The sequence below is a fragment of the Alexandromys fortis genome, unplaced genomic scaffold (genome assembly GCF_014885135.2).
Source record: "Alexandromys fortis isolate MF-2015 unplaced genomic scaffold, M_Fortis_MF-2015_v1.1 scaffold_17, whole genome shotgun sequence".
Taxonomy (NCBI): Eukaryota; Metazoa; Chordata; class Mammalia; order Rodentia; family Cricetidae; genus Alexandromys; species Alexandromys fortis.
The window spans coordinates 10,200,139-10,225,888 of record NW_026067896.1 but is presented as its reverse complement, the minus strand read 5'-3'; the positions used below and the strand labels follow the sequence as shown (position 1 = coordinate 10,225,888).

The 25,750-nt window shown below is 33.4% G+C and overlaps 1 protein-coding gene across 3 annotated transcripts in view; it reads left to right on the top strand.

Annotated features, from left to right (window-relative positions):
* Csmd3 (CUB and Sushi multiple domains 3) overlaps positions 1-25,750 on the top strand; it is a 930,239-nt gene that overhangs the window by 644,428 nt on the left and 260,061 nt on the right. For all 3 annotated transcript variants that reach the window (XM_050162609.1, XM_050162600.1, XM_050162593.1), the window contains 4 exons: positions 5,055-5,211; positions 17,633-17,824; positions 21,825-21,951; positions 23,506-23,708. In XM_050162609.1, the coding sequence (XP_050018566.1) occupies positions 5,055-5,211; positions 17,633-17,824; positions 21,825-21,951; positions 23,506-23,708 (679 nt within the window). The remainder of the gene's footprint in view (positions 1-5,054; positions 5,212-17,632; positions 17,825-21,824; positions 21,952-23,505; positions 23,709-25,750) is intronic.

The window sequence follows — 25,750 nt, the reverse complement described above, 5'->3', positions numbered from 1 at the left end:
GTCTCGGAAATATCTTTACTTGTTTCAAGACTGAACTAAGTTTGGTAATATCTTTCCTCATTTTTCTTATCAAATAATAAGGTTTCAATAAAACCATGTTCTATTTTAACACTGTCCTCTTGTTAACTATATATATATAATATCACTCATATATATTAGAGAATATTATATATATAAATATTTCTTAACTGTGACTAATTTTCAGTTGTAATCAAAATTTACCTGTAGAAAGATGTGTCAAAAACAATAAATGTTCTAGAAGAATAAATGTTGCATTAATTTGTAGTAATGAATATTGCATACTTTATTACTTTTGCAAAGTGTATGCTATAATCCTCTGAAATCAGATATAAGAAATGAGAGCCCAGCACCAAATTGGAAAAGATACTGGTAGTCTTATTTGTTGTTGTTGTTTTGAAAGAGATGAGGGGTCCTGAGTGTCCTTATGTTTGCCTAGACTTGCTTTGAATGTTTGAGTTCAAATGTTCCCTCCTGTTCCAACCACCTGAATAACTTGGACTACAAGCATGTCCCATCACTCCTAGATCACATCTGGTTTTGTAAATAAAATATTATTGGAAAAAAGCCATGTTCACTCATTTTCATACTACCTGCCTTTTTTGCTGCAAAAAGAAGAAAAAGCAAGAGATACTAAGGACACTGAGGGCCCAACAGGCCTTAAATATTTATCTACCCCTCTCCTAAAAAGTTTGTCAGACGTTTTAAAATGACAGGAATCACTTTTAAATAATTAAATTTCATACCTGGATGTTCAAATTTCATGTTATAAAGTTTTCAGGCCATTTTCTTTCTACCATCTGATTCTATATTGCTAAATAAACAGTGACTTGAGAGGTTTTGTGACTGCTCATTACTCTCAGTTGAAGCTATAATCATTTTCCCCCAAAATATTTGTTCTTTTTCAAATATAACATTGTAAAATATGTTTTGAAAAAAGGTGTCATAAAGTTTTTCTGCTTAAAGGAAGCTATGTTTCTTGCTTAAAATTTAGAAAAACTAGTATATGATATAGTTAATACTAATAAAACATATTTCTATATTGTGACAGCCAATAATGGGCTAAATATTAATAAAGTTTTTCATTCTAAAATGATGTCTTATGATTTTTATAAAGTTATGTACATATGTGACACAGAGTTGAAGTTGTGGTGGGTTACTTGGTTATCAATTATGTACAAAAATAATGAAAATATATAAAGTAAAGGCTGGTGCTGTCTATTATTCTATTATTAAGTCTTTTTTTTTCAGTACTAGTGCAACCTTAGGAAACAGTACTAGGGCAATTTGAGAATGAATTAAAAGCAAATCTCAAGAAATATTTTTTTATTTCTTCATTTAAGACTATTAATTATTTTATTTGGTTTATTGGCTTTACTTTTTAAGAGAGGGTCATAGAGCCCAGCCTGGCCTTAAACTTCTGATCAATTTATCCCCACTATCCAAGTGTAATTGTTCAGTTTTTATTTACTGTTTATTTGGAACATCTGACAAATTGAGAGTTCAGACACATGACCAAGATTTAATTTAATCTAAAAAAATCTTTATATTTAAAACAGTATCTTTGGTAACTATTAAATTATACATTGCTTAGAAGCAGGGGTTATTAATGGAAAATATCTGTGACTACCTTAACAGTATTTTCACAAATAAGATCCACAGAACTACTGAGCAAGATGGTTTGATTGTGAATACATAGTAGTAAACAACAGACTTATAGCTATGTAGTTCATAGCATCATTAAAGTAATACATTCAGAAGAAGACAAAATACTGAACACTGAAAACTCACAGAGATTGTTATGTTTTACAGTAAGTACTATGTCTTTAGTCCTGGTGATTAGTGTCCTTAAGAAATGAAAAGTTGAGTTGTACAGAATCAAAAAACCAAACAAAATTAATTTCTGAATAAATTTCAATATTTGGTTAAGTTTTGGTTAAGATAGATAAACTTCTTCTGATAAGTATAATAGAAAATTATTTCTATGAATTGGATTCTCCTGGGGAGGGTCCAAATTGTCTCCTGATAATTTCATAATCTCTGTCCACACAGCCTTTCATATAATACTAATGAACTGTAGGAAAATACATGCTTTTTGTTATTGACAGAAACTCTTTGTAAGAAATAGAAACCACTGTTACTTATTCACAGTTATTCAGCCCTGCCGAGTTGAGTTTTCATATCTTCTTCCTCATTTTCTCTTTCTTATTCCTTATGTCCCCTTCTGTGGAATTTAAAATGTAAATAAACCTTAAGAGCGGACAGGGGGCATGGAAGGTTATAGAGTGCATCCGTCACAGATGCAGAGAGCAGAAAGGTCCTTCCTACAGCAGAATTCTGAATTTCTGTGTAGGAAAACCTTAGGTTAATGTGGTTAAAAGAGAATTTCTTATGGATCCAGTCAATTTTGAAAAGCTCCATTTGTAAAGGATGTAAATTAAAACTTGCTTTTGTTTTCTTTACAGTCTTCAAGGTTAGGTTAGCATCAAGAATATTTAAAACCTAAAAATGGGTGTATGATGGATACATTTATTCCAGTGCTCAATAGGCAAGGGCAGACCTAATCTCCAAAGTGATTTTCCAGGCAGCCACCATCTCAACAAAACAAACAAACAAACAAACAAAAACAAAATCCACAATGAAACTTAAATAATTAAAAAATTAAAACTTCAGGAAGCTAGAAATAAATAAATTTGTTCTTCAATAAATTCAGTAGCTGAGATAAAGACCAGGCTTTAGTTAACATAGTTAACCTGTTTAAAGTTGAGGGACTACATTAAAGAGACTAGTTAAATTTGAAGATAATTTTCCAATTAGTGAGGAATCTTTTGAGTGTAAATGGTGTATCCTCTTTGTCAGAAAAAGGCTTTTAATAGTTTCACCAATGATTTTAAATTTCAAAATGTCAGTAAAAATATGAAAAGACCCTAGTCACTGCAGACAACCTAGTTGTTAGTAACAGAATTTCATTGGAAGATGGGACCACAATACAAAGGAAAGATGCAGCCACAAGTCCTATAAGAAAAAATGAAGAGTGTGAAAAGTGAAACATTCCAGGTCGAGGAAAGAAAAAAAAAAAAACATAAAATTTAAATTTAAAGAGCCCAAATCTTCCGAGCCCCTTTAAGGTATGAAGCAAGTCTTGAGTCTGCAGATTACCAAAGTGCTGTAAACAAGGCCACAGTGAGACTACCAAACCAGACCACTCCATGGGCTGACAGATTTTTCCTTCTGGACCTCAGGCTGCCGAGGCTTTCTCCTGAGGGGCGGAGAGAGCAACAACATGGAAGGAAAACTGGCAAACTTCAATTGACAGCAGGATGGGGCTTTAAGCTGATTCAGGTGGTTCATATTGACTGAGAACAGGATGCCCTGGCCCAGAGTAGATGCATTTGGGGCTAATTAAGGGATGTTCTTAGTAAAGGAAAACTGCCTTAGGAGATGTGCTTCTCTGATAAATAGAAAGCTACCTTTAGACCTGTTTATGCCAAAACATTCCTTCTGTTTACCCACCCGAAATCCTTCTGTTTATCACTGTCACCTACCCTAATATTTGTGCTTGACCTAAAACTCAAACTATTTTTTACTGAATCAGATAAACAAAGAAAACTTTACTGTAGTATTACCATAACCTTAATTATAAAACCTAGTAAATTATAAGTATCAAATTAAAATTGTGTAAGTATTTTTGAAATTATATGATATATTACAAAGGTGTAATAGTAAATATTCTATTGCTATGGTTATAAACTGTGACCAAAGCAAATTATAGAAGAGTCTATTTGGCACATACTTTCTAAGGATAAGTTATGGAAGGAAGCATGACAGTAAGCAGGCATGACACTGGAGCAGTGTCTGATAGCTCATACCATGAGACCTTGAGACAGAATCGTGAGTCAGAGAGATGAGGTAGGGAAACTCTGAACACTGTGAGTCATTTTAAAACTCAAAGCCCACCCCCAATGACATAAATACTACAAAAAGGATACACCTACGAATTCTTCTCCCAACAGTTCTACCAGTATTGGCCATTCTCATCGGAACTATCACGTAACGTTATTTCTTAAATCCAGCATAGCACAAGACAATGCACCATACAGATAGACACATCTAATAAGATATCACATTGTGATCATATTTTCATAATCTTAGCTCAGAGAAAAGCAAAGAGGAATGTAATATGGTAAACCTTCAAAAGCATGAAGGAAGAATGTGAAGCTTATCAATTTTGTCACAAATCTATCTTGTTTACTTAATATTCATAATCACTAAGGACACTTTCAAACTTTTATCTTTATTTTATTCTTTCATGCTACTTTTACATTTTTGATTCTTAGGACTAATACAGATATACTATATGTAAATATTCTACCTATGAACTATATGCCCTTTGTTTGATGTATATTTTTTCCACACAGGGTTTCTCTATATAACCCTGGGTGTCCTAGAACTAGCTAGGTAGACCAGACTAGCCTACAACTCAAAAAGTTGCTTGCCTCTTCTCCAGGGTAGTCAGATAAAAAGTGTGTGCCAGCATTGGCTTAATATTTTTTAAAATATCAGAAGTGAAACAAATCAAATCAACAAAAAGAATAAAATTACAAAAACTGTGCTGAAGTAATTATACTTTTACTAGTTTTGTTCTAAGAAAAGTGTGTTTGATTAACTGAGAAAGTAGCAAAACAAAGAAAAAAAATAAACAAAATGACTATGAACCAACTTTGTAAACTACTTTTAAATTGGTGCTTTAAACCATAAATTATATGCCATTTAATGTGTTGCTATCTTAGAAACCAATTTACAGAGCAGTTTAAGCGTTTCTTGGAGTTTGCTAATTTTTAACCTAAGAATTATCCAAAAAAAAAGAATTATACATGTGTATTCTCAATTTCTGATATTTGAAACTCATTTAATTGGTTGTTCTTCACTAATATCCACGGAGAGACAATGCAGATAATCCCTGCTCTTCATAGATATACATACATACTTGGGAATTGGGCACTTTGACCAAATTAGTATTTTAATTTATCTTGCAGATTTATGATGGAAAGGACAAAACAACACATCTCTTGGGTGCCTTTACGGGTGCATCCATGAGAGGACTGACACTCAGTAGCACATCGAATCAGCTTTGGCTAGAGTTTAACTCTGACTCTGAAGGGACAGATGAAGGCTTCCAACTTGTCTACACCAGTAAGTATTTTTTTTAAAAAAATAAATTGTCAACAGTTATATTTATTCTTAATTGTTGCTTCTTGCTTCTGGGGTTAACAATGTCAATAATTCTGTATTTCTACATGGAGTTTAACATAGTTTTCTTCTGTATGAAAATAACTTCGTTACTATTCTCCATCTATATCTTTTTCATCTATCTATTTGTGTATAGTTTATTTTTTTGATGTCTTTCTGTATATGTGCTGTTTTTACTAGATAGTGAATAAAGCTGTTTCGGCCAATGGGTTAGCAGAGTAAAGCCAGGTGGGAAATTCGAACAGAGATATATATATATAGAGAGAGTAGGTTGGGTCAAGGAGATGCCATGTAGCTGCTCAAGAAGAGATAACAAACTACCAGTCTCATGGTAAATATGAAATAATAGAAATGGGTAATTTAAGATAAAAGAGCTAGCTAGAAATATACTTGAGCTGTTGGTCAGACAGTATTGTAATTAAAACAGTCTGTATGATTATTTGGGTCTAGATGGCCAGGAAACCAAGGAACAGTATCCACTTATAATTTTTCACCTACGCCACGTGTATTCACTTAGACATTTTTTCTTTCATCTTCCCTATACCCATCCCCCCACATTCTTTTTAAGGAATGATCTAATTTCCCTGAGCATCAGTTGAACTATTGAACCACAAGATACATTTCAAACCTTTCCCCACTGATGTTTACTTATCCTAAACCTCTGAGTCAAAGATAGCAAATATATTAATGCTTTGAAAAAGGTACAACTTCTATAATATTTGTCAATTGCTTTCTTTTAAAAATTCATTGCAATCAAATTTTGCATAGAACTACAAGACGATCTCTTTTTAAAATATCATTGTGAATTTCAGTTGAATTACACCTTTTTACATCTACATGGGAAATTAAGATGTAGTCTGAATATTGACTTAATAAAACAGTTTGATACCTGAATAAGTTTCAAACAGGAAACATATTAAATATAAAAGAAAAAAAAGTGTTTAGAAGTGAGGCTGGAGAAATGGCTCACAGTTAAGAGCACTTGCTCCTCTTACAGAGGACCCAGGTTGAATTGCTAACACCAACATTCTGGTTAACCACAATCTGTAACTACTGTTCCAGCGGATCTGCTTTATCTGCTACTTCTGACCTCCTTGAAAACTGTACCACAGCATCGCATGCAGGCAAAACACCTATACAAATAATATGAAAATAAATAAATACCTTAATTGTTTGGAAGCAATAAACAATTTGTGAATTTAAAAAATGTACTTAAAGAGTTAAATATATAAGGAAAGTGGAAGACCTTGCTTTGATGATTAAATCTTTATATCTAGTAATGTCTAAAACCAGTTTCACACAGCCATTTGGTATGCATGTATCCTTTACAATTATAGCAAAGTGCTTCTGAAGTTCAATGCAGTATTCACACAGAGATAATAAAAATAGGAGAAGGTAACGTGACTATCAAAGCTCTAGTAAGGCTTCAAAAACAAGGTAGTAATAAAGACATAGGTCATAATTCACAGAAATAATGGTATGATATATTCCTAGCAAAGGTAATAGGATACAAAAACATTACTAGAAGAACATCACAAAATTATTCAAGCAGACATTACACCCGGATTATTCTCAGATGCTCATTTCACCTCACTATTTGTCTTTGACCAGAAAAAGAGCATGTTGATACCTTTATCTGCTAATAGTCACTTTCTATCCCATTATTGGTTTTGTTTATTTAGAGCTTCTACTTAGACTATTTAGACTTTAAGTATCATTATATTTGGCTAAGACAAATGATCAATATATTTTTAAAGGACACACAATGCATTTTACTTCACCTGTTCAAATAATAAATTCACACTCACTTAAACTAGCAAATCAACTTTTAACTTCAAGTAATGGAAAACTAATTCTGGTTTAAACTAAAAAGCTAGGGTTTCTTTATATTATATAAGAATGCAAGAAGAACGAGATCTACATTGAAGTGTTCAACATGATCAACCACAATTTTTGTTTCATCCTAACCAATGCATATCGTCTTTGGAGACTCATTTGTGTCTTCCAATATGTTGTTACAAGGTCACAGTATAGCTACCACTTGGACCTTTTCAAGGTTGGAGGACATGAGAAGCAGCATTAGTAGTCACATATGACTCTTTTACTAGAATTGAAACTTCCTTGGGAGGCCTGGAAGAAATTTGTCTACCTTTAATCTCAAAATCAAAAATTTAATAATTTATTATTGAATAATTCTGAATTAGCCTCACACCATCATAGTATGCCAGAATTAAAATTGACCTTCATTAGTAAGGGAGGACATAAATATATAATAGAATGTGCAGCAATCATAGATAATTCTTCTTAAAAAGTGAAAAAAAGAAATCAAGGAATTCTGGGATTCCTAAGTGCCTAGAATGAAAGATTTTGGCACAGCCATTAATAGTTTTTAATATGCAATATTAAAATGGCAGTGAAATTGTCTTACTAATTTAAAGCTATAAATAATTTATATATATATATGTGTATATATATATACATAATACATACATACATATGTAGTGAGAATTCTTCATGACACATGAGATTTTTGGAAGAATGCACCATTCCATGGCTGTATCTGCTTATTTTTCATGTCTTAGAATGGTCAAAAATTGGTCATTTATTTTGGGAGACTCTCTTTCCCCAGTAAGTTTTTCTATCAACTGTACTTTGCTGCTTGAATGCAAAAGCATTCATGTGTCAAACTCGGTACAGCCAGAATTGCCATTAGCAAGTTCAATCACTAACCCATTCCTCCTACTTCCAGAATCTACCTTTTTCATTGTATTGCCTTCTCTTCAAAGTAATGACTGCCAATTACTCTTGTTCTTCCTCAGGAAGAACCTCTTTCTCTAGTTTAGTAGCTCTCAAACTCCTCACGCTGTGACCTTTTAATAGAGTTCTTCATGTTATAGTGACCCCAAACATAAAGTTATTTTGTTACTACTTCATAATTGTAATTTTATTGTTGTTATAAATTGTAATGTAAATATCTGATGTGCAGAACTTATATATGACCCTGTGGAGGGTTGTGAACTGCATGCTGAGATCCACTGCTCTAAATGAAGGTTGAGAAGCGAAGAGGCAAACTGGCAGGTGTTTCGGACAAAACAATTCAATGGTTGGCATGTCTCTTGGGAGAAATCTATGAAGGCATAGCTGAGTTTCATGTAGTGTATACAGATATGGTTCAGGAGAAGTACCATTTCTTTCTAAAGTTTAAAGATTAGACCAGAAGGTAAGCTCGTTAATTTCTTCTCAAGGAAACATTAGTCACTTAGGGCTTGAGAAGTTGAATTCTTTCTTCGTTTTGCAAAGTATTATCAGACATCAACTCGGTTCTAGTTAGTATCATCATGTTTGATGAACTCGTCAAACTTCCATCCTTAAAAGTAAGCTTCATTAAAAAGTCTTTTAGGTCTTTCATTTGTAGTTATTTTTATTCAGTAAAAATGATACATGTGTTTTTTTATAATGATTCATACCATTTTGGTGGATTGTATTTTTGTCAAGAACTGACTTGGTAGATGTCCAGTGTTTACAGTCATTAAATGATATGACTCGGTTAAATGATCTTTTGCCATTTCCTCTTCCCATTTTATTTGCTAAAAATTCTACTGCAGAAATGTTTATTATCCCAAGGGAAAACTTCAAATATATTTGGATTCACTTAGCCTTCCAGTTTTGTTGCTTGAAATGATTCAATAATGCCCAGAAAACATAACCATTCCAAATGTCAGGTTCTCATTAGAGACAGGCAAGGGCTAATTTTTAATGCCTTTGCTTGTATACTAGCTTTATGAATGTACTACAAATTATTCTATTTAGATTCTGTAATTTAGTTACAAACATGTTATTGGCGATGCTAACCATGAAAAATAATCAGATGACCTATCAACTTTAACTTTATTCTTAGTGCATAATTTACTTAATGCAAATGTGAGTAGAAAATAAGTAAATTTCCTAGAAGAGCAAGAACGTTCCATACGGTTACATGTCCTCAAAACCACTGACCAGGCACATTTGGCATTTCCTTCATTCTTTAAATGCTGAACTTAAGCAGGCAATGAAGGAAGTACTGACTAAAGGTGTATTATATAATACAAAGTTCTCTTTGAAATCTCTCTTGTTTGTAATTAGCATAAAACACAATATAGTTTTTTTTGGCTAGAGTAAAAAAGAGTGATTACTATTTCCACGATTTGATATTACAAAAGCTTTGTATGTTAACTTTAAATACCTAGCAATCTGTACGTTGTATAAACTTAATTTCTGACGTGTTTGAGATCTACCAATAAGTAGAATTTAGAATAGTTTAGAAGAACATTCTATCCAAGAAGAGCTGCTTTTAGGGAATAGAAATGAAAATGAAAAGAAGATATTCAAGCGAAAATCTGTCAAGTCAATTATACCTTTCTCTTCTAAAAACTTTCTTGAAATTTAAAGGGAGCCTGGCAGCCACCTTTCCTAGACGGTCTTGCTAGCAAACAATGCCTTTGAGTTCTGCCAGTTAGCATCAATCCTTGGAAAGGTGAGAAATGTGATCAATGAAGTTATTATTCCAGCAATAATTATAAGCCCAAATATGATGATGGCAGGCGGCTCTCTATTTCACATGTCCTGAACTCCCAACTTGTTAGAAGGCAGGAATTTCTTTTCACCTTGTACTGCCTTCACTCTTTTTCACCGTCCGATTGACTGACTCCCATCCACTCACTCACAACTACTGACTGACTCTAATTTTCTGGGCCAGGTACTATTAGTCAAAAGCCAACAACCACAAAATACTCTAGATTTAAAAATTCAATAAATAAACCTGAGACATGTTAGAAGAAATCATATGTGCATCAAAAAGAAAAAGTATACTGTCTGAAACATGGCAAACAACAAATATATGGGCAAATGACATCATTACAGAGAAGGGAAATTAGAGAAAAATAAACTTAAGAAATGAAAGTTGTATTAGTACAGATTCACATAGTAGATAAAAATTTTAAAGCTGCAGAATAGTAAATGTTAAAAATAATTTCAAGATAGTGAAATGCAAATATGTTAAGAACTATCAATTGAAAAAGTCAGGTAGGAAAAGAATTTGGCAATATAAAGTTTAGTTTTTGAAGGTTGTGAGCATATCAATTATATAATTTAGTGAAATACCCACATTCTGATGGTTAGAAAAATTAAAGTCAATGGATTTGAGAATGAGGCATGAAGCATTCATGATCTATGAAACACGCAGTTATCATTAAGAGCAGCTACTAGTATCATGCCTGGCAGACGAAAATTTAGGAAAGTCTCTCAGTAACTAGTTTTTAAAGAAGAACTTTCTGGGCAGAAATTCAGACCATCATCAATAAAAACATACCTCCTGAAATCAATTGAAAATGAAGAATTATGCCGGGCGATGGTGGCGTACGCCTTTAATCCCAGCACTCGGGAAGCAGAGGCAGGCGGATCTCTGTGAGTTCAAGATCAACCTGGTCTACAGAGCTAGTTCCTGGACAGGCTCCAAAGCCACAGAGAAACCCTGTCTCGAAAAACCAAAAAAAAAAATGAAGAATTATAATAGGTTTTGTTTAAAAACGAGTAGATTTGAAGGTGTAAGGAAATCTGTGTTTGGTATTATTTTCAAGATATGACCATAGTCTCATGGACTATATAGTTTATTTAGGGATGAATGTACATGTTTCTTATTAGGTTACTGAGTGCTAATATGGACTGCAATTTCATTGTTCAAAATTCTCTCCTTATTCTTCCTACATTCTTTATTATTACAAAACAAATACGGGCATCACAACTCATGAGTATGAAGGTGAAATATTTCTCTTTGATTAATTGGGGGGGACTTCACAATCTTCTTATTTGAATATGAACTACACTATAAATGGATTTATAGCTCAGTAGTAGAGTTATTGTTTGACATATTTTATATCCCTAGAACCATGAAAAATAAATTTTAAATTAAATGTGAGAAAATTAAATATAAGATTTAAAATTTGCATTTGTGAAATAAACAGATACATAAAAGAATTCTAAAACAGGGCAATGCTTCAGGTTCAATAGCCTAAATGGCAATTATAACAAATTATTAAATGTTTTATTTATATTTAATTTTTTTCTTATACTGTATTTTCTTATATTTTATTGCTGAGACATTTATCCACTCCTTTTGTTCCCTCAGCCCTCTCATATTCCCTTTCTTACTTCCTTTCAAATTTATGGCTTCTTTTTACATTAATTATTGTTGCATGCATATTTATATGTACATATGTATTCCTAAATATAACCTGCTCCATCTGTATACTGCTACTTATATGTGCATTTTCAGGGGTGATTTCTCATCGTCTATAGATCTTCGTGAAGGGTCGATGTCTTGTGATCTTTCCTCGGTCCATGTTGAAATTTCTGTCATTGTTTTCCGTGTTCAGCTCACATGTAGTCAATCATTTTGCTGAGACTTCCTAGGTGTAGAGTCACCGTTAGGAGACACAAACTCCCAGATCCAGGATTTCTTACAATCTTCCACCTCCACTTCCACTCTATTCTCTGAGCCTCAGGTGTGATGCGTGGCTTGTCGATGAATTCATTAGGACTAGGCTCCACAGCTTTGCATTCTGTATTGGTTCTGACCGTCTGTTATGGCCCTCATCTGTTATAAAAAGAAGTTTTCCTAATGAAAAGTGAGGACGAGACTTACCTGTAGGTGTAAGGCCGAATATTCAGAATGCAGTTAGTGATTCAATCTGTTTAGTAAAGTGATGGTTGTCGGTTCTACAAGATCTCTGGCTTCACTAGCCCTGGGTAGCTGGCTAGATTTCGAATACCAGGCATGATTTCCCCGTTCTTAAGTGAGTATGAAGTCCGACTAGCCAAATATTTCTTACCACCAAGGTATGCTTGCCACTGATTCACCCTTCAGGTTATTGTCCCATGCTGTTTCTTGTGGTTCACAGGCATCATAACCAGGTGGGATTGTTTGTTGTTTCCCTCATTTGGAAGTTTGGATTGTGCCTTCTCGTGTCATGAAAACTAGCCCACAAGGAAGCACACCCAATTTTTTTAACACATTCTTTCCAACCAACTTCTCCACCAACTCCTGCCAGATTTTCCAAACCTGACTAAGTTACCCAACCTCATGTTCTCTCACTTTTCCTTAAAAAAAATCAATTGGAAAGAAAACTGATACAAACAAATAATAATAGTAAATATTAATGTCAATTATCTCCATCCACTATTTACATAAGATTGCATTTTATTCTAAGGAATGCAGTCACTCAACTTGATCATCTACTTTCAAAACTAAAGAGGATTTTATGCAGTAGATTGATGGTTATTATTTCAGGGGCAATGGAGTTCATAGACTCAGCTACAGTCAGGGAAGGGGAAGGTTTGTAAAGGATCCTAGGAAACATACTGAGACAATGTGAAGGTAAACGTTACAGAAGCTACAGCAGTGTAAGTTGACTGCTAATGCCCAAGTAGTCTTCTCTAGAGAGAGTACTGTTCCAGGCCACCACGGCAAGAAGGGCTTTGTATATTAAATTAAATAAATGGTTATAATTAGCCTGTTCTGTTCCCTGTATGCCCAGCACTCTATTAAATTTGTGCCTTGGTATATATGCAAAAGAGCCAGCTCCTTCTCAATAGCAGTTTTTAGATGTCATTGCTCTTCATGAGACACTTCCTCAGGAATTCTCATGCTAATATGTATGTCCCAATTCATATTAATATAAAGGGCAAATGCAAAACAAACCGAGTTATAAAGAGCAAAACTAAACAATAAACTCTCACAAAATTGTATAAAGTAGATTTTATTATGCTTTACATATAGAAATGCACAGAAATTGGACTATATTGCCAAAATTTGTTATTGGAAGCTGCTTATTTGTTCCCGGCTGTTCAGCTCTGAAATAAACACATGGAAACTGTATTAATTACAACACTGCCTGTCCTATTAGCTTATGCATATTTCTAGCTCACTCTTTTCTCTTAAATTAACCCATTTCTATTATTTTACATTTTACCACTAGGTTGTGGCCTACTGGCAAGGTTCTGGTTAGCAGCTTGCATCTTTCACCTTTGCCAGCTCCATAGTGTCTCTTGACTCTGCCTTCTTTCTCTCTGCATTTAGCTTAGTTTTTCCTGCCTAGCTCTACTCTACCCAATCAGAGGCCAAGGCAGATTCTTTATTCATTGACCAATAAAAGCAACACATATACAGAAGGAATTCCCACACCATTTTCCATTTTCTTTTTAAATGAAGAGGAAGGGTTTAATTTTAGCATAGTGAAATTACATATAACAAAACAGGTATCAAGCAAGAATTATAGGTACAACATTTATATCTACTTTGGAGCATCATTGTTCAGCCTACAGGCCCCTAGTAGCTGGCAGACTTTCCCATGAAGCAGGAAATTTCAAAGGCAGTTCCACCTATATTGTCGGTTTGTCAGTCACATTTTTTTTGTTTGTTTTTGGTCCTGCAGAATGTCTGCAGACTCTTTTATGAAGCAGGAACCCCAAAAGATGGTCTCACGTTTAGTCAAGTTCAGCAGGTTTTTTTTTTTTTTTTTTTTTTTTTTTTTTTTTTTTTTTTTTTTTTTTTTTTTTTTTTTTTTTTTTTGTGGGTCCTGTGTGTGTTCAGCTCACACAAAATACCATCAAGCAGTCCAGGAAAAAAAATAGTTTTTTGCCAAAATGGCTAACCAACTTCATAAGGAGCCTCTTCAATGCCCATCATCCTTTTGAAGTAGATTGATAATGGCAGGAGCAGATGTTTTTCACTGTCATGAAAAGTCCTAAGTTCTTAAAACATTTTAAATGCCAAATTCCATAGATCTTTGAAAGGTTTGAAGATTATCTATCTAACTGAAATATATCTCTATATATCTAGAAAACCTAACATGACTATAAGTTTGATATTATAGATGATTATCTATTAACCTATTATACATTAATTATATATGACATTTTAAAATAAGCTCTAAAACACTTTAATCAAGAGCAGAAATATACATATATCAAAATTGACCAAACATTTGTAGAAATAAACTAAGATTCATACCGATGCAAATTATTCATTTTAATAGTATATCCCCCTTTAAATATAAACAGACATTTATAAAGAACATTTGGGAATTTGGGCATAGTTCTCTCCAAACTGTTTCCTGATTTTTGTTTGGTAAAGTAATTTTAGGGTGTATTCACAGTGACCTTTCTGGGGGTCTTGGACAATTAAATTCCACAGGTTCTCATCTTCTATGGAAACAAAATCAGAACCTTTTTCTTTTCAAAAGCCAAAAAATCCTTAGATCCAAATTTTGAAGTCAAGATACCTTTACATTGGTTTATCTTTGCAGCCCACAGAATCAAATATCACTCTGCAGATTCTTTATTCATTAACCAATAAAAGCAACATTATACAGAAGGACCTCCAACACCAAAGATACATGGATATATAGAAAAATGTGTGAGAATAACCTGATTAACATATTAAGAGATTTTATGGGGAAAAAAAGGAAAGACTTGGGAAAATAAAATAAGAGATTTCTTTTATTTTATATTTATTTCTTAAATGCTATTATTATTAATGAGAATCAGTTAATATGGCATTGGTTTAAATGCTGACCTGAAAGAAATGAATACAATATTAGAATATGATAGTATCAATGAACCTTAGTAGATATTTTGATAAAATGTCATAAATTTCAAATGATACCTTAAAATAAATTAGTAATAAACCATATCTTCAATGGTGACATGAAATGAGTTCTCAGCTTAAGTTATACAGAAAATCTGAAGCATTTAGACAATGTTAATAATGAGTTCAGTTTGTACTCTATAAATTTGTATTTCATCACAGTATTAAATTCCACTAACTACAGTGAATATTTGATGCCTCATTCATGTCTTTATTTAATTGTCAGTTTCAAGTGTGAGCTTTCAGTGAAAAGACTGTCAGCTGAGCTGTTTTGTAAAATTTAAGACACTTGTGAATATTTATGACAGAGCAACAATGAGTCTTGCAAATTGAACTAGATTATGTTGTACTCTGTAGCTTAAAGAGTATTGTCTGCCTGTGTCTCCCTCTGTGAAGGAGTGTCATTAGCAAGACCATCTCCACTCCTTCTCATCATGAGCAATCCCCCATCACACTTTCAGAATGTGCACATTAAGGAAAAATTAGTTTGAGAAGAAATCTTCAAAACGAAGCTTGATTTTCATTTTGATTTGTAAAGAATTATATGACAAAACTGGAAAAGGGCTGCAGCTTAAATCCCAGACAGAAGAATCTAGTCTGGAAGGAAGAATGCAAACGTGGTCTTTTTCCATCAGAGAGTCTTTAAATATTGTACTATCTATGAAGATATAGCAAAGTGTGCCTGTAAACACAGTTTTTACTTCTGCAGTGTCTTATTTGAAATACTCATTTTCTTGACTGTATACAGTGAATTTTGTTACAACTACCATGATGTGACTCAATGATCGCTATCCTCCTTTATAATTCTCCTTCAAGATGCTTACACTTCCAACTGAATAAGGTTCCCACAAGCTAAATCTTAGAAAGAATCCTTGAGGCCTTTATTTTTTGGATTTATCTCAAAATTAAAATGCACATCATAGCAGGCATGTAGAATCCTGGACTGCACTCCCGTAACTCCCATACTTAGCAGTTTTTGATAACTAATATAACGTATAAGCCAGGTGGTGGTGGTAGTGATTATTCATGAATTCAGGATGTGAAAAGTTAGGAAATACCAAGAACAGATCAGAATTTTCCCAAGGCTTATTTATGCATTTCCTTTCTCTGTTATCATATGGCAAACTTACGATGGAAAGTATCAAATTTGCCAGTCTGGTGATGTAGAACCTCTGTCTAAGTGGGCAAAGTAAAGGTTGTCATGGTCTTGGTTGGACTCTGCTGGTTCCATGCATCCTGGATGCTTTGTGCCAAGACGAAAGCAAACTATGTTTCTTGTCATATTAGCTCCTTTCCTATGACCAAATGCTACCAGGAAAAGTAATTTAGGGAACCAAAACATCATTTTGGCTTGCAGTTACAGAGAGCAAGAGTTAGTTGGTAAAGGGAAGAGGGCAGGGCGTATAAACTGGCTGATCGTGTTTCTAAAACAGGAGGCAAGGAAAGGCTATAAATCCTCATAGTCCATCACCAAAGACACAGTTCTACCAGCACATTTGTCTACTAAAGGATTCTTAACCTCCTCCAGTAGTCCCATCAACTGGGGATCACGTGTGCAAATACATGAACACATGGAATCAGATTTTAATCCTTTAGGTTTTCTTTTTTTTTTTTTTTTTTGTTTTTTTTTTTTTTTTTTTTTTTTTTTGTTTTTTTTTTTTTTGTTTTGGGGTTTGGGTTTTTTTTTTTTGTTTTTGTTTTGATTTTTTTTGGATTTTGTTGTTGTTGAGATTTTTGACAAGATTTTTCTGTGCAGGTTTAGCTGTCCTGGAATTTGTTTTGTAGACCAGGCTGGCCTTGAATTCACTAAGATCCACCTACTTCCACCTCCTAAGTTCTGATATTCAAGGGGTGTGCCAACACTGTCTACCATCATTAATCCCTATTAATTAATTAATTAATCTAGTTTTAACAATAACAAGTTGTTGGTTGTTTTTCACTCTTTGTCTCCTTGGGGGGGCACACCACCCAGCTAAAAATAAATCACACAGAGTTTTATTATTAAAACTTGGCTTGTTGTTAGCCAGATTTTCTTAAAATATCCTGTCTAGCTTTTGCCTCTGGGTTTTTCCTTTCCTTACTTCCGTATATCTTACTTTCACTGAAACTGCATGGCTAACTGTGTGGGTGACTAGCCGCAGCATACTTCTCTCCTTCCTTTTTTTTTTTTATTCCTTGATCCTCTTCTCCCAGATTTCTCCTTTTATTTATTCTCTCTGCCTGTCAGCCCTGCCTATCCTTTCTCAAGCCTCATAATTGGTCTTTCATCTCTTTATTAGACCATCAGGTGTTTTAGACAGGCAAAGAATCACAGCTTCACAGAATTAAACAAATGCAACACATCTTTGCATCATTAAAATAAATGTTCCACAGCATAAACAAATGTAAACATCTTAAAATAGTATTCTACAACAATAACAATTTTAAAGAAAACAGGAATTTGATGGTTTTTTGCCATTACACTGATATGTAAACTTTATAACTAATAAATTCTGATAAAAATAAAAATGTTTCAGCAAAAGCTTTCTGTGCTTATTAAATGTTAATAATGTTTGCCATGATAGGAGTATTCCAAGTAGGAAACGGAATCCTATTTGAAGCGATAAATGAAATAAACAATTTATGTAATCTCAAATTATGTTTCAGATTATTTCCATTAAGTAATTTGTACTGTTCTCCCAGGTTTTGAACTTTCACATTGTGAAGACCCAGGCATTCCCCAGTTCGGATACAAGATCAGTGACCAGGGCCATTTTGCTGGCAGCACCATCATCTATGGATGCAATCCGGGCTACACTCTCCATGGAAGCAGCCTTCTCAAGTGCATGACTGGGGAGAGAAGGGCCTGGGACTACCCTCTGCCTTCCTGCATTGGTAGGATGTTCCTTCAGATTTTTATAAAGTTTGTTGGTGGGATTATATGAATACACCACTACTTAACATATTCATGCTGTAGGTAGCTTCATCCACATACAACTCTTAAAAAGTTTAAAAAAATTAAATTCACCCCAAGGAAAAGTGGAATATAAGAGTTCTGTGCTTAATATGGCAAAGGCATGTGCTTAGGGAGTTGCTGTGGTCTATATCAAGTTATATTATTTTTGCTTTTGATAAAAAAAATAATTGACTCATTTCAAGAATGTTAATTTTCATCATTTGCATTTAATTGAATCTCATCGATCAGTTTTTATGATTTTTTGAAAAAATCTGCACATTTCTGAATCCAAATGAATGTAAAAACAAGAACTTATCTGCAGTAACTTCAAATACATCTTATATGTGTCTAAGCCCCTTTGAAAACATTAGAAAACATAGTGATTTTCTTATGTATAAACAACAAGAAAATAAACTGCAGTATGAAAAGAACTGTAAAAATCATAGATAAGAGAGATCCCTTACCTGAAGCTACAGCGATCGTCACATCTCTAATTTGTATTGGTTCGATATCATTTTATTCCTATTATAAGGCAGATAACAAATTAGCGTAGGAGACTGTGAGTACGGGAACAGTTATTCATAGATGTTCCCATGATTCATTGTTGAAAAGATCAAATAGTTCCATCTGAAATAACAGAAAAACAACATAAGAAAACCCTAAGTCTACAGAAGGTAAGAGAAACAGTTATTCCCAAGTCATTCCTGACCGTATTTTGCCAATGTGTATAAAATTAATGTGTACTTTTCTAACACAGCCTTACTGAGGTTTAATTTAAATGCACAAAACTGAATGCACATTGAAACCTTTTAAAGCACAATGCATTAGATGTGCTTTTGTACCTTCTGATGGTTTATTAAAACATTGATTCCCAAAGAGACAAACAGGTTTTATGTAAACCAGATATAATCACAGTGCTTTATTGTCAGATGGTATATTAATTTTAAGTAGATTATGGTACTAATACCTAACACAATAATTAATATTTAGCAACAAAATCCCAAAAATCAAGCATTAGACCAATAATCAGACCACCTGCATGGGCTATGAAAAATGACCCACTGATAATATAAATATGAGATATATTCAGAAAAAAATAACATCGAAGGTTTTAAAAATCACCAAACAGTTGCAAAACTACAAACTTAGAAAATATTGATTTCCATATTTTCTTTAAAATTAAATTCATATATTTTTGGAGTGTATTAAGCAAAGATGAAAACATTTTCTAAAAAAGATTGTGATCAAATGGAAAGATAATTGATCTGAGATCAAATTGTGCTTTTAGTATCTAACCAGTATTGTGACTTGATAATATCAAAGGAATAATAAACTTTTAATGACAGATGATCAAGGTACTCAACTACAAAAGGAGAAACACAAAATGAATGATGCTGACAATGTCTGCGGTAGCAGACAATAAAATTCTGTGTCCATGATATTCCTCATTGATGACTTGTAGCTCGACCACCTGATTTAAAATTATAATGTTTTTCTGATTAACCTTAAATATCTATTATGGCTTTGTTTGGGGATCTGTAAAACACAAAGATTTTTACTCAATCATCTGCATATTATATAGGCAATTATTTTTCTGAAACTTGTATGCTAAATCAAACAAATTTTGTATTTCTCTTTGAAACATTTGCCTTAAGATAATGGGCCCAAATGGGCGGGTGTGATGGTTCAGCTGTTAAGGGCGAGGCTCACAACCAAAGCCATAAGAGTATGTATGGGCCCAAGTGTTAAGTCATACCATATGACAAAAGCATAAAGTGATATTTACAAATTAAAACTGTAGAAAAGTGCATTTAAATTTAAGATGCAATATGGTATTCAAAACAAAAAACAATTTAAAAGTCATTTATCTTAATAGATAAACTTAATGTCAATGCCATTTTCAAAGTAATATCTGCCTATCATAGTGATAAATCAAAAAGACAGAGAAGAAATGTCCACTCCTTATTGTACATTATGTCTGACTACTTATTGTTTTGGTTATCCAAAACTGTTTCATTTTAAAAACTAGACAAATGTAATAGTAACTGTGCTGGTTAGTTTTTCCAGACTTGACACAAATCAGAACTAACCTGGAAATATAGAACCTTAATTTGAAGATCTGCCTTTATCAGACTAGCCTATGACATAAGGAGGGGGATTTTTATTCAAGACTGAGGGCTGGAATGGAGATCTCCGCATAATCATGGTGGTACCATATCTGGGCAAGTGGTCCTGAGATGTATTTAAACTAGTGGAACAAGCCCTAGAGGAGCCTGTAATTTGCCTTCCTCACTTGTGTCTGCTTCACCAGAGATAAAACTTTTTAATTTGAGCCATTTTATTAGTAATACTAATAATGCTAAATAGAAACAAATTTCAATTTGTGTAACATACAATTTAAAGAAGAGAAAATAACCAAGGTAAATGGAATAGATTTGTCAGGGAAAAGGAGGCATTCATGCGACTCGAATTATGTGAAAGAAAATGCCAACTACTGAAATAAAAATAATGCAAGGTAATTAGTACAATAATTACAAAGATTTATTTTTTTTAAAAAACAAATACTCTTATACTACTTTCAAAGACATTTAAAAAGCTTTGCAAATCTGACTTCTAATCAGATTTTGTTGGCTTTATGTTGTTGGATATGTAGCTAGAACAAGAGTGAGGTACAGTTAGAAGAAAAACTTTATATATAACTCTAGACTGAGCCACAATGAAAAAGTAATAAGCAAAAGTCCCACTATGAAAAATTTCCATGGGTCATATATCATTTACTCTTCAATTTTTATTTTATTTTATTTTTGGTTTGGTTTGGTTTGGGTTTGATTTTTCAAGATAGGTTTTCTCCGTGTAACAGCCTGGTTGTCCTGGAACTCACTTAGTAGACCAGTCTGGCTTCGAACTCACAGAGATCTGCCAACATCTACCTTCAGAGTTTGTTCTCACATTACACATAAAGTTGATTTAATTTAGAATGTCTTTTCACGGTACAAGCTGTACACTCTTATTCTTCCATCTCCACCTCATTTCTTAAAAATAAATAAATAAATATAAGAATTTCTTCAAATGTTTAAGTAAATATGTTTTTGTATTTATTTAGTTTTAGAGAAGACTTATTTGTAGAAATAATAAATATACAATGCACTGAAAAGGGTTTCCTTGTCCTGCAGGGACATGCAGATCAGTGTAGTTGTGAAAGACGGTAGTTCCTAGCGTCCTTACCCTTCTCTTCAGTCCAGAAATGTTGTTGCCTTGTGTATTCAGCATCACTTCAGAACTCCCGGCAGTGTTAAAAAAAAAGTATAAAACAGAGAAAGAGTCTTTCAAAAGAGAAAATATTAATTATACAATATGACAGCGCCCGCATTTTAATTCATTATAGGCCATATTTAATCAATTCTATGCTATGTTTCACTGAAGTAAAGAATCTAATAAAAATCCCTCTTTGACTTTTAAGGCTGGAGGGAAGAGGTTAAGAACGGTCGGAGTGGAATAAACGGACAATTGAACTTAGGCTGCCTGCGGGAATGTGTTTTTCGCAGAGGTGGGGTGCTGGATGTATTATTCATCTGGCCGTTCCCGAGCACTGAGCGCTTGCCATCTGCTTTCCTCTTAACATGAGCAGTTTTTAACAACACATCTGGAAATGTTTGGGAGCCAAGTTCACAGACATCAAGTGTGTCCTTTTGTTTATTCCACAATTTGGTTTGTTTTTAATCTTTTATGTGATCTGAGAGACAGCATGCCATTTTATTATACATATATTCTTATTTCAATTAAAATTTTAAGGACGTTTATATAAATATTTACTTTCAAGCAGATTGAGGGTGAATCTTATCTTTCTTAACGTGAACATGCACACTCTTATGTAATTCGTACATTGATTGAAGAGTTTGGTAAGAAACTTGGACTTGAAATGTTGCTCTGTGTCACCAGCTGAATGTGGGGGTCGTTTCAAAGGAGAATCATCAGGAAGGATCCTGTCCCCCGGCTATCCCTTTCCATACGATAATAACCTTCGCTGCATGTGGATGATTGAGGTAGATCCAGGAAACATTGTAAGGTAAATGCATTTCACTTTCTTCAAATTATTCAGGTTTTTCTGATCAGTAACTATATAAATACTGGTCAGTATCATTAATTTCCCACATGCTTAACCTTCTTCATAAAGGAAAACAAGTTCTGTATGGTTAAAATAAGAAAGAATCACGAGAATGCATTTCTTCTTCCTAGACAGCTAGGATAACTGGACAAGAAGTTTTCATCAATATAATTCCAACCGAAGTTGGGAATGTTTCTGATGTTTCTTATGATCTATGCTCTTTCAGTTCTCAATGACTTAAGATGTTGGACCCATCATTTTCATAACTATACAAATGCTGTGCTACCCCACTAATGTGAAGAAGAAACAAACACGATGGGCCTCTACAGTTGCTGTCTTCCCTGGTCTTGGCATTTCTGAACAGTCTGGTTTCTGATCCTCTACCTGTGTTTGCTTTCTCTTTCCTCCTGACTTTGATAGGAAATCCACACATTTTCAGGTCCTAGCAGTCTGAGAAATTCCAAACCATGGGCTCCTAAATCTATAGATCCAGTTTCGGCAGGCTTTCAGAAACTCCCATTGCAGCCTTGCTTTTAGGATTTTGACTGGGTATAAATCAATAACTGAATCATTTGTCCTTGACACTTGAGCTAGTTACTTCATCAGAACTCACAACAGGATTAAAAGTAGTGATGGCTTTAAATTAGCATGGAAATGTGCTAATTGTGTAAATGAAGTTCAGATAGGTTTCAAGGTAATGGATTTTACTGAATGAATTATAGGAAATAGTGGATCTATCCTCAACTTGTGGATATTTAATATAAGTCATACACAGTTTTAGTTAAATATTATAATTATTACACCTAAAATTTAAATTTATCAATACTCTAGAATATTTTTATCAATAAATAATTTTTGATATTAATATGTAAACAAAATTTAAAACTTTGACAGTTCACATATCAGACATAAACCATATGCATAGTCTAGCTAAGATTCACAATGTTATCAAAAGTAACTGTTAATTTTGTACAGATTAGACATACAGCCAAATAGCTTCAATCTGATACAATGGTAAAGTTATGTACTGTGCATTCAAACAATTAAATTAAACGCGTGACTCAGCCACTCATTCAGCAATTATTTCATCTATATAAACTCCATTTATTATATTCGTCAACTTGAGATCAAAATAGTTTCTACTCCATAAGGTCATTATAGCAGTTAGACAAAGTATTAGTAATGCATTTTTCAAAGCAAGTGGCAAATAGGAGGTCCTTTATGAGTATCTGCTCTTGTAACCACAGTTGCAATTGATGAAAATTGAAAATAGTGAACACATATTTCTTTAATTAGCAATAATGATGAAATAAGGTAGTTAATCCCATTCTTAGGAAGTACATTTTTTTCTGTTCAAAAATTCCTTTCAGGTAATTCATGCTGTTTACACGATTTATTCTTTAAAGAAGAAGAGTTGCGGACAGCCAAAGCAACAATATGTGTTTGTTCTGTTCTGTTGTTAACATGATTCTCTGCTTTCCTTAAAATAATCAAAGCCATGTGGTTCCCCTACAGCCTACAGTTTCTTGCCTTCGATACAGAAGCATCCCATGATATACTCAGAGTTTGGGACGGTCCACCAGAAAACGAGATGCTACTAAAAGAAGTTAGTGGATCTCTGATTCCTGATGGGATTCATAGCACACTAAACGTGGTGACTATCCAGTTTGATACGGACTTTTACATCAGCAAATCTGGATTTGCAATTCAGTTTTCAAGTAAGCTCTCTGTATTTGATTTCTAAATACAAATGGATAATTAATATATAATTATTTTATATGATTATGAGACATTAACATAAAAATAATGTAAAATAATATATAGTAATGTAGACAATACAATTATTCTTATAAAATACATTTTATAATTTATATTTAGTTTGATACATATGTTTTATTTTATTATACTTTCAAAAACAGAAAAAGGCGTAGCAACTAATGGGATAGCTTTGTGGTTAAGGGCATTTTTCATGTAAGTGTAAGTATGAGATCTTGAATTTGAATATCTAACACCCAAAGGGAAAAAACAGTCCTGGCTTCGTTTCACTGAAATAGTAAATTTCTACTTCTATGAGAACATTCATTCCAATCTCTGGCAGTTTTGTTTATTTTTCATTTATCATTCATGTCTCCTATTTCATTTCTGTGTTTTTCTTTTAATTCATTTAATCTTTTAAAGTATGAATAAGTCGTCAAAAAGTATGTATTCCCCATTCTTTCTGATGATAATTTAAAAACACAGTTGATTTCTGTACATTTGTAATACAGAGTGAATGTTTTAAATGGCTACTATTTTGGGGCTCTGTATCTACTAATGTATAATGTGCTTAGAGATTAAGTATCTATGTCTTCATAGCACAAAAGTCTAGTTTCTGCATTCTTTCCTGGGAAATTTGTATAAAACTTTTCTCTGTAAAATGAGAGGTTTGTTTTTATGTGTGTTATAATATAGGTCACTTAAAGTTGTAGAAATATTGTCTGTCATACATGACATGAATGACATGAAGACTTGAAGGAATCTGCCTTTACAATAGATGACCTACTTGTATACTACTGCTTGAATCTCACAATTTAGTTATTAAGGGCACATAGAGTATAAATATATTATGGGTAACATCAAATAATAGGAATCATGTCTTGAGCAATTTTTAATGCCGTGTTTACAGATATTCCAAAGTGTTAAACTCTTTAGTGAGAAAAAAATTATGCTCATCATGAAGGAAGTCTCAGTACCAAGAACCCCATTTTGTACTTATTTGGGGCTTTATATACAAAATCTCATTCATTCCTGACAACAACTGTATAACATATCTCCCAGCATCCAGTTCACAGATAAGTGCACACAGGCTGGACAGTAAACTGGTTTATGAACAGTCATATAACTAACAGATATCTGGAATGTGGCCTACATATGTCTGAAAGTAGTTGAACTTCAAGCTTGATGAACAGTAAAAGCTTAGTGGTTATGATTTTGTTATTATTGCATATAAATATATGTGTATGTGTTAGAGGAAACAACATTTTTATCTACACATTTTTAATTGCAATGTAGGGCTTCTTGTTTCTTACTCACTTTTTTCATCTTGATCATTTTACTAGCACTTCATCACAGAAGGAAAGAAGCAAACAAAACAGCACACTTGCCTGTTGGGAAAGGACATTATCTTCAGTTCATTTTACCGAATGTTTTAGTTAGGCTTTCTGTTGGGGTGATAAGTCACCAGGACCAAAAACAACATGCAGAAGAACAGGATTTTTTTGTTTGTTTGTTTTTTTTTTTGGTTGGTTTTTTTTTTGTTGTTGTTTTTTTTTTTGTTTTTTTTTTTTGTTGTTTTTTTTTTTTTTTTTTTTTTTTTTACCTTACAAGTTTGAAGGAATACTCTATCACTGATGTAAATCAGGACAGTTGCTTAGTAGACCAGGATTTTGGATGCAGGAAATGATTCAGGAGTCATTGAGGTTCGCTGCTGACTGGATTCCTCCCCATGACTTGCTCATTCTGATTTCTCATACATCCCAAGAACAACTCCCCAGTGGTGGCACCATACACAATGGGCTGCTCCATGCCATGTCAAACATAAATCCAGAAAATGCCCTACTGACATGTCTGCATGGCAATCCAATGGAGGATTTTCCTCAATTATGATTAGTTTTCCCCAAATAACCCTACCTTGTATCAAGTTGACATAAAAAACTAACAAGCACATCTTTTAAAATGGGTGTAGAAACAAGATATTATATAAAATAACATGTAATTGTCA